The 13,548-nt window shown below is 38.5% G+C and overlaps 1 protein-coding gene across 1 annotated transcript; it reads left to right on the top strand.

The window, feature by feature from the left end:
- Positions 1–10,834: 10,834 nt before the first annotated feature.
- LOC308400338 (alpha-2-HS-glycoprotein-like) lies at positions 10,835–13,335 on the top strand (the record flags this gene model as incomplete). The annotated part of the gene is made up of 7 exons (XM_080887985.1): positions 10,835–11,032; positions 11,389–11,499; positions 11,660–11,744; positions 12,319–12,488; positions 12,574–12,690; positions 12,987–13,064; positions 13,171–13,335. 7 exons carry the CDS (start codon positions 10,835–10,837, stop codon positions 13,333–13,335), a joined length of 924 nt encoding a protein of 307 aa, XP_080744111.1.
- Between the last annotated feature and the right edge of the window lie 213 nt (positions 13,336–13,548).

Genomic DNA, 13,548 nt, shown 5'->3' on the forward strand with positions numbered 1-13,548 from the left:
CAGTCAAGGAATAAAGTTGCATCTCAGAATAATCAAGGATAGACAGATTTAAACACTACTGAAACATTTTAGACCCTCCTACCTGCACACTGAGAACCAAGGGATCTCTCAGGAAGAGTGATATGTTTGTAGAAAAACCTACCATGGCAATGTATCCCAGTAAGAACAGACAGACCTTTGCAATGTAGAAAACCCAGCTGCACAATGTAAATCACCTGGTTACTATAGCAATCCGCACAGTCTTGGTTTATGATACATGGCCCTTGTGTAAATCCACAGAAATGTGGACAGTTATGAAAAGTGCGATTCAATTCCAATTTAATTTTATTCAATAAAATTGTATTTATTTAGCACCAGATCACAACAACCACAAGGTGCTTTATATTGTAAGGTAAAGATCCCACAATAATACAAAGAAAACTCGAAAAATCCAATTACTGATTTCTTAATGGTAGAGACTAATGAGGTTCAGAAGTGTGTAAAATTCTGTGTAAAACCAGTAAGATTTTAGGAACCAGTGGTTTACGATGGCAGAATATCAGAAAAATAAAATACACCAAGAAGAAACAGACCAGTCTGCTGATGCTGTCTACTTATCACCTTCCTAACTTGTGTTACACTGCCTCACAGACTACAGTTCAGTGTTCAACACTGTAGTAAATGGACTGGTTCTTATATAGCGCTTTTCTACTCTATCTGAGCACTCAAAGCGCTTTACACAACTAATTCATTCACCCATAAAGATAAGACAGCGTACAGAGCGGAGGTAGACGTTGTCCCACCGGTGCTCAGAAAAAACCTGAAGCCAAACATCCTTAAAACAAAAGACTCCTATGGGCACAGACAGGTCCCCTCCCCTCTCTTTATATGGAGAACAAGTGGAATGTGTCTCCGACTTCAGGTTTCTGGGGCTCACATCTTCGCTGAGCTCACTTTTTTCATCTGTAACTCCCGTAACACCTGAACCGTTTACTGAACTGGAAGAATTCCAAAGGTTCAAGAAAGCAGTGACTCCGCGCTTTTCAGGCGTATTGGGGTGATTACAGTAACCCCAGGCGCAGTGCTGCAGCAGCAGCGAGATTTGGATGTGGCACTCTACCTAGATTTATCGCAATGACCCTAATATCACTGAAAAAGCACAGAGTTGGTTTTAGGAACCATTTTTCGATTTCGCCAGTGGTTCAAGTGCTCAAGCAGAGTACAAACATGCCATGTAAGTACCAGTCCAGTTACCCCAAGCCCACTGTATCATATTAACATGTATCACGGTAATACAGCAGTGTCCGATTCTTTAACCTGCAAGGACCCCTGGTTACTTTTTTATGTTTTTAAAATGGCCCTTTTGGAAAGCTGTATGCTCATCAAAATATTTATTTTTGGTGTGTTTTACCTGGCTGAGCACTGAGCAAGTCTGTTTAGCAAGTGCTTAACATTTAGTGCATTTGGTCACTGGCATCAAGCTTACACAAGACAAAATTCCCATTTAGCAGCATCTTTTAGCTCTTTTAACATCTTGCGGGGGGGGGGTTTAATAAATTAGTTAGATAACTGCCATTGTAGAAATATACAATGAAATTGTGTTCAGTGACAACCAGCTGCACTGGATCACAAGTATCTTTTTGAAAAGACACACAATTGTGTCAAAAAGGTTGTTTCAAAGTGCTTTATGCTGTAACTACGTTGCAATGCAGAGTCAGCCCAAGGCATTACAAATACGAAGTGCCTGCTTAGGGTCCCTGAGGACAGAGGGTTTATTTTTGCACGTGTGAGTGATAATTCATATGTTAAAGGTATCAGTGTACAAAAAAGGAGTATTATGCAAACAGAGGAATGTTTGTGTAGCGATTTGTCCTGCCCCTCCGCTCTGAGCTCTGCTGGTAATGTCCAACGAGCAGGCTGAAGAACAAAACAATGTTAGAAGAATATATCCTCTAGGCACAAAGTACGGAAGAGGATTGGGGCTACTGGGGGAAGAAAAGTGGGCACATCTTTTTTTTCTTTTCCAGAATTCTGACATTAAAGTCAGAATTCTGACTTTTTTCTCAGAATTCTGGAAAAGAAGAAAAAAATGCCCACTTTTTTTCCGGTGGCCCTAATCCTCTTCCGTAGCAAAGAAAAAGAAGAGAGGGGGGAAAATAAAAACAAAAGCACAAACAAACACCAAGATAACGGTAAGTTTCCTCAAGTTAGGGAAATCTCTGTATGAATCATTGACATTTTGAGCCTGTAATTGGCTGTGAAGCAGGTCAGCAGGGATGGACGCTCGATACTGACTTTTCAATTCCGTGCCGAGTTTCTGAAGCACAGATATTTCAAAACACTGCTTTGAAGTGGGTTTCAAAACCCAGGTCACGTGATCATGACTAAATCCGAGATTTAGACAGGTGTCTTACCTGCTACTTCTAGGCAGTGCTTTGTGGCAGGATTCCTATTTTAAGAACCAGGGTTGTTTGCATTTACTGAATTAATGTTTTTGATAGTATGACTGCTATTTATTACACGCACATGTATAAAAGAAAACATCTTATCTCTCATTATAATTACTGTGGACTGTGAAGACCAATACAGACTATTGACTATGGACTATTACTTAAACACTGGAATCCACAATTTAATGAAATAAATATTATTTAATTATACAAATAGTAAACAAAAAAACAGCAAACATTTAATAACCAATCACAAAAGTCATGAGAAAAAAGTCATATTACTATTTTAAGAAAAAAAAAGTCAAAATGTCATGTAAATGGGTGTAAGCATCTATATCCTTTGCAGTCCACTGCCAGCCACTTCATTATTTTACAAATCCACTCTTCAAAGTTTGTCTGTTTATCCGTCTCAACAGATCTTTTCAGTGTGCTTACAGTCATGTGCTAAAAGAAAAGTCATTTCCTTCCTCTTTTAAAGTACAATTTCACTAACTCAGAGGGTATAGCAACCATGGCAATTTGTCTTGAAACAACAACTGTAATCGCCACAATTTCTCAAAATAGATTTTTAACTTTAATCTTGAAATTTCAGAATAATATATACACATATATGTATTCCGCCTGTGCGGAACTCATGATGGGTTCCAGCTTTTGGCCAACACCTGCGAGACATCCTCTCACCTGCTGCTCATTATCTCAGCATTCCTGACACTACTGTGGGGCGATCGTGGCTCAAGAATTGGAAGTTTGCCTTGCAATCGAAAGATTGCTGGTTCGAGCCCCGGCTCCCACAGTCTCAATCGTTGTGTCCTTGGGCAAGACACTTTACCCGTTGCCTGCTGGTGGTGGTCAGAGGATTGTTGTGCCACTCGCGTCAGTGTAGCCCCGGCTCTAACTAACTGATTCACCCATCTGTGTTTGCCTTCAGTCTAATCTGTGTTCTCTTTATGAATAGACCTCCTACACCCATCTCTGTTCTTCCCTGGAAGTGATTGTCATTGAGTTTGTGAGTGACTTGTCTGCTGTGATAGACTCAAAAATTCTAGTAAAATATGACGATCAACTAGACTATTACAGCAAATGGTCCATTTGGGAACGTAAATGTGTGGGGTATTTTTTGGCCTTCAGACAACAATTCTGATTCTTACATTGCTGGACAGGAACAAAGAAAAAAGTGGAAAAAAGCCTTTTTTTATTTAACTTCTGCTGGTGAATGAACCCGTTTTGTAGTGTGGGCGGTCAACTGGCTTTAAAAGGTCAATGTTAAAACATGTGACATTATGGTTCATTAACAGACTGTACTTTAGAGTAGGCAAACAAAAGCAGACATTCAACCTGAAAACCTGGCAATGGTCAAAAGCTGGCATTGTAAAGCAAAGGAACAAGTCTATCAGAGAAAGAAAGAAAGAAAAGAAAAATACAACTTAAAAAAATGTCATACGTTTTCTGTATGATATTTAAATCACACCACTCATCCGCTGCCAAAGATTTTCTTAATGAATACTACAAGCTGTATCTTTACAGTATGTTGCAAGTTACTGAATAATGAAAAGCGATGGTCATGAATAGTAAGATGGCTGTCACGGCGGGTGCGCCGGTGTGTTTGTTAGAGTGGACCCAAAGGGGGGGGGGGGGGGTTATTACTAACCTTGAACCTTTCGAGGTTACAAAATGATGGCCAAAAATCTCAGCCTCCTGATTTTGTTGACTTTGTCAGAAAGCATGACATTCACACACTGCCGTTTGTGTTATAGTAACATTTCCAAAATAGATTTTAAATGTAACTGTTCTTTGTTAGTGTTAATAAGTTTCCATGAGCCCAGTCATTCATTCTGTATGCAGACCATAGTTAAAGAGACTGTTTAACTTTAGCTTTCACTACTATAAACAAATCACTTTGACAAGACTAAGGAAGAATAGAAAAAAAGCAAGAAAAACGGGATTTGTTCTTTTAAAATATTTAGTAAATATTTATTTAACAACATTAAACATAGTTTATGTTCTGCACTCTGAGGAGGTCCCGTAATTCTGTACTTGAGCAGAAGTAAATGGACTGGTTCTTATATAGTGCTTTTCTACTCTGTCTGAGCACTCAAAGCACTTTATACAACTAATTCATTCACACAAGCACTTCTTCTAATTTTAAGTGCTGAGTATCTAACAGTCATACACATTCCAATGGATGCATCAGAGAGCAACATGAGGTTAGTATCTTGCCCGAGGATATTTGGCATGCAGACAAGGAGCAGCCTGGGATCAAACCACCGACCTTCTGGTTAGTGGCTGATCTGCTCTGCCACCTGAGCTACAGCCACCCGAGGAACAGATGCTAGTGTTGAAAAATACTCCAGTAAAAGTTAAAGTACAGATTGAACTTCTTTATGCAAGTAAAAGTGAAAACGTAGCTCCTTGAAGAACATTTCTACCATCTATTTTTATGCAAAGCTGACTGAACCTTGTGCAATATTAATGTGACAATAAAATAATATTAGTAGATAGAAATACCAACTTTATTTCAGTCTAAGTTTTGATTCTAATCAAGGTACTCAGCTTGAATCAGGTAAGCAGAACATGAACAGAGAAAAAGAAGGATTTTTTTTAAATTGCCTACATTATAGAGGGTTACTTTGCCTCTTACCTTACAGTTTACCTCCTCACGTCAGATTCTCCAAAAGCCTAGAAACTTTTAAAACTGCTCTTAAAACTCACCTCTTTTCATTGGCTTTTAGAAAGGTTTAATTTATTTGTTTATTTTATTTTATTTTATTTTTTTTTTTAATTTATTTATTTTTTGATCAGCGAGGTGTTTTACGAAATTGTGTTCTATTGTATTTTTATCTGTATTTACTGTACAGCACTTTGGTCAGCCTTGGTTGTTTTTAAATGTGCTCTATAAATAAACTTGACTTGACTTGACTTGACTTGACTACCTTTAAATAATAACACAGTTAGCCTACCTCAGTTTGTTTTGTAGTATGTTTGACAACATGGAAAAACATTATGTCAAATATACAGACCCAATATCTGATTTAAACACGAGGACTTAGATGTAAGCTTGAAAATGTCCAGTTTATCACCACTGAGCAGTCCTTACCTTTAAATCTAAGCTCTCTTCCTTTCCTGCCCTCTTTTTTTTAATCTTTCTCCATCTCTGAGTGGAGTTAGCTCTTTCTTTTCTCTTCCTGTGAAATACAGCAGCTAGTCCTTTAGCTAGCAACACACTGTGTGACAAACTGCACAGTTTTGTTTTGTTGAGCTCATAGAAAAGTTGCATTTAAAATTACCTGCTGCTTAAAAAAATTACTGCCTTTACGCTCGCTGGTCTTCTGTAGAGCAAGCTAGATGCTGAAATACGCAACCCGAACTGATGGACAGCTGCAGTCCTTCTGTGTTGTGCCAAAATTCTACCTGCAGAGTATACAAAGTGTTTGTACTTCGTTACCTCTGACTGCATAAAAAAAGGTGAGTGAAGAAGGAAACAGTCAGAGCTTCATGAGAAGCCCCAAGCAGCCATGGCCTATTGGATCCAGGGTCACCTGTTACAGCCCTAACGAGCTGAGTCATCAAAAAGAAAAATTTTAAGCCTAATCTTAAAAGTAGAGAGCGTGCCTGTCTCCCCAATTCAAACTGGGAGCTTGTTCCACAGAAGAGGGGTTGAAAACTGAAGGCTGTGTCTCATTTTACTTTTAAGTACTTTAGTCAGCCTGCAGTCTGAGAGCGAAGTGCTCTAATGGGGTGATATGGTACTATTAGGTCATTAAGATAAGATGGGGCCCGATTATTCAAGACCTTGTACTTGACGAGGATTTTAAATTCAATTCTGGATTTAACATGGAGTCGATGAAGGGAAGCCAGTATAGGAGAAATATGCTCTCTCTTTTTTAGTCCCTGTCAGTACTCCTGCTGCAGCATTTTGGATCAACTGAAGGCATTTCAGGGAGTTCAGTAGGACATCCTGATAATAACAAATTACAGTAGTCTGAAAGTAATAAATCCATGAACTAGTTTTTCAGCTGCACTCTGAAACAGGATATTTCTAATGCTGCACAAACAGCAGAAAGCACTTTTACATATTTGTAACCTTAGTGCATAAAGAATTAGATTTGTCCACTTACATGAACAAATAGGTATCTATTGGATAGACCTTTAACACCTACAGCATGCTCTAATAGCTATAATTAAATATTATGGTCAACAGTATGAGGTCTGAGGTCCAGCAGGACAGGCACAGACATGAGTCCACTGTCAGAGGCCATAAGAAGATCATTTGTAAAGCTGTTTCTGTGATGAGCTCTGAAACCTGACTGAAACTCCTCAAATAAGCCATTCCTCTGCAGATGATCATTTACAGAAGCATTTTACAGCTACAACCTTATAAAGGAAGGTTGGAGGTTGGCCTATAATTAACTAAGACCGCTGGGTCCAGTGATGGCTTTTAAAGTAATGGTTTAACTACTGCCAGCTTGAAGGCCTGTGGTACATACAGCTTAATAACTGACAGAGGCTAATCATTTTTAAAATTAAAACATTAAACTTCCTTGAAAAGCCTTGTAAGATTGGGGTCTTTAAGACAAGTTGATGGTTTGGAGGAAGTAGTTACTGAAGTTAACTCAGTTTAGTTAGGGGAAAAATAGTCCAAATGAATCTAAGGAGCTTGGAAAGAAACACATCCAGAGGTGCTGTGGCTTAGCTGGTCAAAGCGCCTGTCTAGTAAACAGGAGATCCTGGGTTCAAATCCCAGCAGTACCTCGCTGTTATCTTCTTCTTCTGTTGATGCGTTTGTAATTATCCAGTTAGGAAATTCTGGGAAGTCTGTTTCAAAGTTAAATTAATGGACTGGCTCTTATATAGGGCTTTTCTACTCTATCACTCAAAGTGCTTTACACAACTCGCCTCATTCACCCAAGAACTGTTTTCTATGCTCTTTCTAAGTAACTGCTCCTCTATGAGCAAGCACTTTGGCAACAGTGGGAAGGAAAAACTCCCTTTTAACAGGAAGAAACCTCCGGCAGAACCAGGCTCAGGGAGGAGCGGGGCCATCTGCTGCGACTGGTTGGGGTGAGAGAAGGAAGACAGGATAGAAGACATGCTGTGGAAGAGAGACAGAGGTTAATAACAGATATGATTCAATGCAGAGAGGTCTATTAACACATAGTGAGTGAGGAAGGTGACTGAAGAAGAAATACTCAATGCATCATGGGAATCCCCCAGCAGCCTACACCTATTGCAGCATAACTAAGGGAGGATTCATGGTCACCTGATCCAGCCCTAACTATATGTTTTAGCAAAAAGGAAAGTTTTAAGCCTAATCTTAAACATAGAGATAGTGTCTGTCTCCTGAATCCAAACTGGAAGCTGGTTCCACAGAAGATTAGTAGGTGACCTGCTCTACCTCTAGAGTGGCCTAAGAAATTTTATAAACAAAATAAACATGCAAATGTATACCATAAATTATATTTTAACAGTATTGTGTGTGGTTGTAGCTCAGGAGAAAGAGCAGGGCATCTACTACTTGGCAAGTTAGTGGTTCAACCACTATATAATCCAGTTTCTGACTCATATAATCTCTGACCTCAGCAAACACTTTCCTGATTATTTTATGTTGTCAGTCATTTCCAGTCAGACAGCACCATATAGTTATGATGGTTATAGTCCCCTTTAGATTCAAAAAGGATTGTGCAACATTGTAGCCTGTATGTGATTAACAGGTTGCTACTGTCTTTGATATTGTCTCTTGTGTCCCTGAGATTCTTCCTTCACAATGGGTGAAGGAAGTTAACTCAGAAAGTTCAATTAGTTCAGCGAGAGGAAAAATAGTCCAAATGAATCTAAGGAGCTTGGAAAGAAACACATCCAGAGGTGCTGTGGCTTAGCTGGTCAAAGCGCCTGTCTAGTAAACAGGAGATCCTGGGTTCAAATCCCAGCAGTACCTCCCTGTTACCATTTAAAACCACCTTCTTCTTCTTCTGTTGATGCGTTTGTAATCATCCAGTTAGGAAAGTCTGTGTATGTCCTCAGTTATCCAGCTCATGGTGCTCTCCAGATGCTTTCCTTTCCAAGCTCCATAGACTACAATGACCTACATGACTGAGAACCTTCACAGACTGTCTAAACAAATATCAGTAGCTGTACTTAATGAAAGTTATGAATAATTGTTTCTCTAATGGTTAAAACGGTTAAAAGTTCATGAATTAATTTCTAGTCAGCATTAAAGGAATAGTTAGCTCAACAGTGCTCTGACTTTTTATCAGCTTGGTTACAGTGCTGAAGAGAAACCTGGGGTTGTTCTTATCTTCTTCAATCAATGATGAATAGTAAGATGTTCTAGCTTTATGGAGGCTTTTTTTTTATAGAGCAACAAACTTTTTATCCAGTCTAAATAAAGATCTTCTAAATTAGTGAGAATCCATTCGCTCCAGTTATCTGCTTTTAGGTGCCCATTTGAGAGTTATACCAGGGAGTCAAATACTTCTGATTTCAGGCTTTCTTTTTCACAGGAGCTACAATATCCAGAGTCTTGTGCAGTTAAAATGTAGTGAGATTACCAAGTGACATCTGCAGGACCCTTACGATTACTGTGACAGTGTCAGACACTGAATGTTTCAAAGTTAAATTAATGGACTGGCTCTTATATAGGGCTTTTCTACTCTATCACTCAAAGTGGGAAGGAAAAACTCCCTTTTAACAGGAAGAATCCTCCGGCAGAACCAGGCTCAGGAAGGGGTGGAATGAAAACAATTTTTTTTGGATGTACGCCACAGGAATGGTCTAAAAAAGAAAAATGTTTACTAAGTGCCTTGCTAGTTGCAAGTAAAAAATGTATAACAAAGAAATGGCTATTACAAGATGTACCAACTTTATAATTGTGGTGGGAAATAACACTTGAGTTTATAGGATGGAGGAGTTAACAGCGTATGTGAATAACAGAGTAAGTTGGTTTTTGTCATGCTTGGATAAATGGGTCCAATACACTAATATACATAAGCCGAATTTAATTCTCAAATTTTAAAATCAATAATCTGGCAACTGGTCACTCCCGATTGTTCAGTGTTTCTCTTTTGTTTATTTTTTTTGCAAATTGTGTTAATCAATACCTGTAACTAACATTGTAAACTCTAAAACTCAGAATTTTTTTTAAAAAAAGATAAGTTATAGTCCCTTTAGATTCAAAACGGATTGTGCAACATAGTAGCCTGTATGTGATTAACAGGTTGCTACTGTCTTTGATATTGTCTCTTGTGTCCCTGAGTTTCTTTGTTCACAATGGGTCACAATGGATTTCAAAATTCCATTAATACTAAATAACTGGCCCGACTCAAAGATTTGGTACGCTTTTGATGATTATGCTTGTGCTGATAAGAATTATCAGCCATGTTAAGTGGAAAAGTGTTAATCTTTTAGTCCTGTGGTAAATCAACACATCAACACTTTGCCTGTTGATGTAAATAGCAGTAAATTGCATTTCGCAAACTTTAGCAAATTTCTTTGTATGGTTTTTTGAAATAACCAAATTCTGCATTCTAAATGTGAAAGTCACACAAATACGTTTGCAGTAATTAGTATGCTGACTGGCACTTAAATGGTGCTTTTCTGATGAGAATGCAAAGTGCTTCTATACTTTTCACTTTCTTGAATCTTCATTACAATAGTTTTTTTGTTTTGTTGTTGTTGTTGTTTTTTATTATTCTTAGTAAATTAAGCAATAAATCTGGCCATGGATGTTTTTTTACCACCTCCAGCTTGATGTAATCCACCTATACTTGAAAAAATGCTGTAGCATTGCTGGGTAAAAGTTTGTCTGAAGCTATTTTGATCTAAAGAGTTCTCTTGGGTCATTGGGTGTAAAATAACAAAAAACTCTCTCGGTGTTCTGGCATTTGAATGAAATGATAAAAATATGCTTAACCTCTTACAACCAAAATAAATAACAAAAAGAAAAGAAACAAAAAAGTTTTATTAAGTACTTTTAAGGGTGTGGAAACCCCTTAAAAGGATAAAGATCCATGTCCTTGTGCCAAACTTAGGATAGAAGTAATGTTTAAACAGCTACCCTGGTTTATTCCAAACACAAATCAAATGAACAAAGTTGGGCCAAATCTGAACTCTTTTCAAACATTTTGATTGTAATGATGAGCAAAAAACAAAATGTAAGATCTGTAGCTGCTAAAAATCCTACAATAACATCCTTCAGTTTAAATATCGACTGTGTACGAAGTGTGATGAAACTGACTGGTTCGGTAAACATTTCAAAATATGCTGAGCTCCTCTGATTAAAGTTCATGTTTGTCTTGTGGTCGCTTCTATTTATTTATCATTTATTTCCTAACCCACTGACATATGTTAACCAATCCACTCTATATAACAGCCCCGTAATAGTGGCCTGCTCCAGTCTTCTCTGCGGTACCATGAGGACGTTACGAGTCCTGACACTTCTTTCGGCAGCAGTCCTGCTTTGCAGCGCTGCCCCAGGTTTGGAGCCACTAACATGCAGTGAAGGTAACGGTCCGGCGGCAGCAGATAAGGCAGTGCATCACATCAATGAGCATCACGACCATGGCTACAAGTTCAGACTGCATGAAGTTCAAGGGAACAGTGTGGAACAGGTATGATAGTAGCAGTAAATGTGCGCATTTGCAGTTCACATTTGAGTATTTCCACTTTGGCAAGAGGAGCAAAGAGATAATAAACAACAAGCGGGACAAAACTTAAACAATAGAAGAGAGTAGAAAAAACAGTAGCAGTTCTATAAAAGCATAGTGAGTGACAAATCCAAGTCCACAATTCTTTTGAAATGTTTTTCTTTTTAAAAAAAAAAAATATTATTAATGTTTATTGTAGTTTTCCAAACATTAGCTTTTCATGACAAAAAATCCTTAAAGTCTGTCATGGTGTTCCTGTGGTGATGTAGGAAACTGCATCAGTAAATATGAATGACAGTCTTACTCTCTGCTCTTTCCAGGTTGATGGTGGATGTAACGTAAAGTTGCAGCTGGATCTTCGGGAAACAAAATGCCACACTATCAACCCGAAACCCTTTGAGGACTGTGAAATACGTGGCATGGGAGAGCGGGTAAATGCAAAGCAGCTGTTTGCTTAATCCACCTGCCTGCACTGACTTCATGCAACATTCACCTCTGGTCAGAAGATGGACGTGCTAATCTGGCCAAATTATGCAAAGTTACTTCAGTGATGTTATGAAATAAAACTGCATTCTCTGTGTTTCTCTGAAGGCAGTGAAGGCCAACTGCACTGTGTTGATGACTATAAAAGATGGTGATGCCGACATAACCAAATATGAATGTGACACACGACAAGGTGGGCTCTCTCTGCATCATAGCTGTTCACCATTTCACTGAGAAGATGCTACTGTAGATATGATCAAATACGATCATTTTTGATTACTTGTTACTCCAAGGCTGTTGGTCTGCCTGTTCAAAAACACACTCGATGTGGCCAAAGACAGACTTTGGCCAAACTTCCTCATTTTTCATAATTTGTCATTTAAGTTTGACTGCAGATAAAAAACAGCATTTGTAAAAGCAGTACACTAATAGCAAATATTAGAACTGTGGCATTAAGTTTAGTTTAAAAAAATGCTTATTTAGAATTTAAATCATTTAACATGTCTCAAAAAAGTTGGGACAAGGGTGACAAAATACTTTGTGTGTAACGCTAAAAAAATACAATGAAGAAACTCACGATTGAAAAATAATTTCAAACAAGCATCCTAGTGAAGAGGAGTCTTTAGGAAGTAAACATGGGGAGAAGTTCATTATCTTGTGAAAGACTGCAAGGGAGAATATTTGACAGAAAACGCTAAAGAGCCTCAGCGAGTGACTTTTGGAATCCTCTGAACGTACACTCAGTACAATTCTTTGTGTGTTTGCAGAAAAAACTAACTTGGAGATGGTACGCATCTGCCCTGACTGTCCTGTGCTGCTGCCTCTCAACAACTCTGAAGGTCTCAAGTCTGTTCGTGAAGCGACAGCAGAATTCAACAAGAACACCAGTAACCAGCATTACTACATCTTGAAGGAAGTGGGGCGGATATCAACTGGGGTACAGAGGATCCTTTTCTTCCTCCCCCTCTTTGTGAACTCATAAGATCAGTCATTGTTTAACTTTACACTTTCTTTTCTTGTAGTACATAATGGGATTAGGAATGAACTACTATCCTGAGTTTGCACTTGTGGAGACTCATTGCCCAATGGGCTCTAGAATCATAATTGAGGCATGCATTCCACTTTGTCCTAACAGAGCTGTAAGTACAACTCATACACTTCAGAAAATCCTGAGCCACATTTTGATATGCTGTGTACTAAAATTAGTCAAGTGTTTAGCTGTGTGTATTCAGTGAGATCATGAGTACCACATCCCATTAAAATTATATCACAATGTTAAAGAGTAACAAGCGATTTACTGCACAGTTGTAAGAAGTATTAAATCAAATACAAACAATACAGATAACCAGCATTTCTAATCCCTAAATGACAAATACCTTTTTTATGGCTTATTCCTGTTAGTTCTCTCATTGTATATATCCTTCCTTTTTTAAAGCGTCATGCTTTCTGCCGTTCATCTTACTCCAGTCAAAATGGACTCCTGTCCACTGAGTGTGATTTCTATCCTGCAGAGGTGAGACCAACAGCAGCTTTGCAATAAATTTCCTTTTTTATGGCAACTTATTAAGAAACGACAACAAAAAAACAACTCTTGCATTTGTTGTCTTTGTTCTCAACAGAACACCACTGCCCTTGGGCCTGGTGAGAAGGAGCCTGTCTGTGGACGTCATCCACATGGTCATGGTGGCCCCCTATGTCACGGATTCCTAGTCAATCCTGACCCAGCTCTCCACACTATTTGCCCCTGGCCTTTCTCACTGCCCACACAACTAATCCAGAATTAGCTGAACATTGCCAAATAAAGAACATGGTTGTTCTGCATGCAATGTGCCAAAATATAGTGCATACAAAATAAACCATCGAGGTGTTGACTACTTGAAGCTGGAGTAAGCACAATGATTGTTATTTCTGAGAATCAGCAGACTCAGAACAGCAGTTCTGAAGTTTGGTTTGATTTGGCATCTATTTAATTCCATTATGATGCTGGCAGCAGCAAT

The sequence above is a fragment of the Rhamphochromis sp. 'chilingali' genome (assembly GCF_963969265.1).
Source record: "Rhamphochromis sp. 'chilingali' genome assembly, chromosome: 7".
In the NCBI taxonomy this organism is placed as follows: domain Eukaryota; kingdom Metazoa; phylum Chordata; class Actinopteri; order Cichliformes; family Cichlidae; genus Rhamphochromis; species Rhamphochromis sp. 'chilingali'.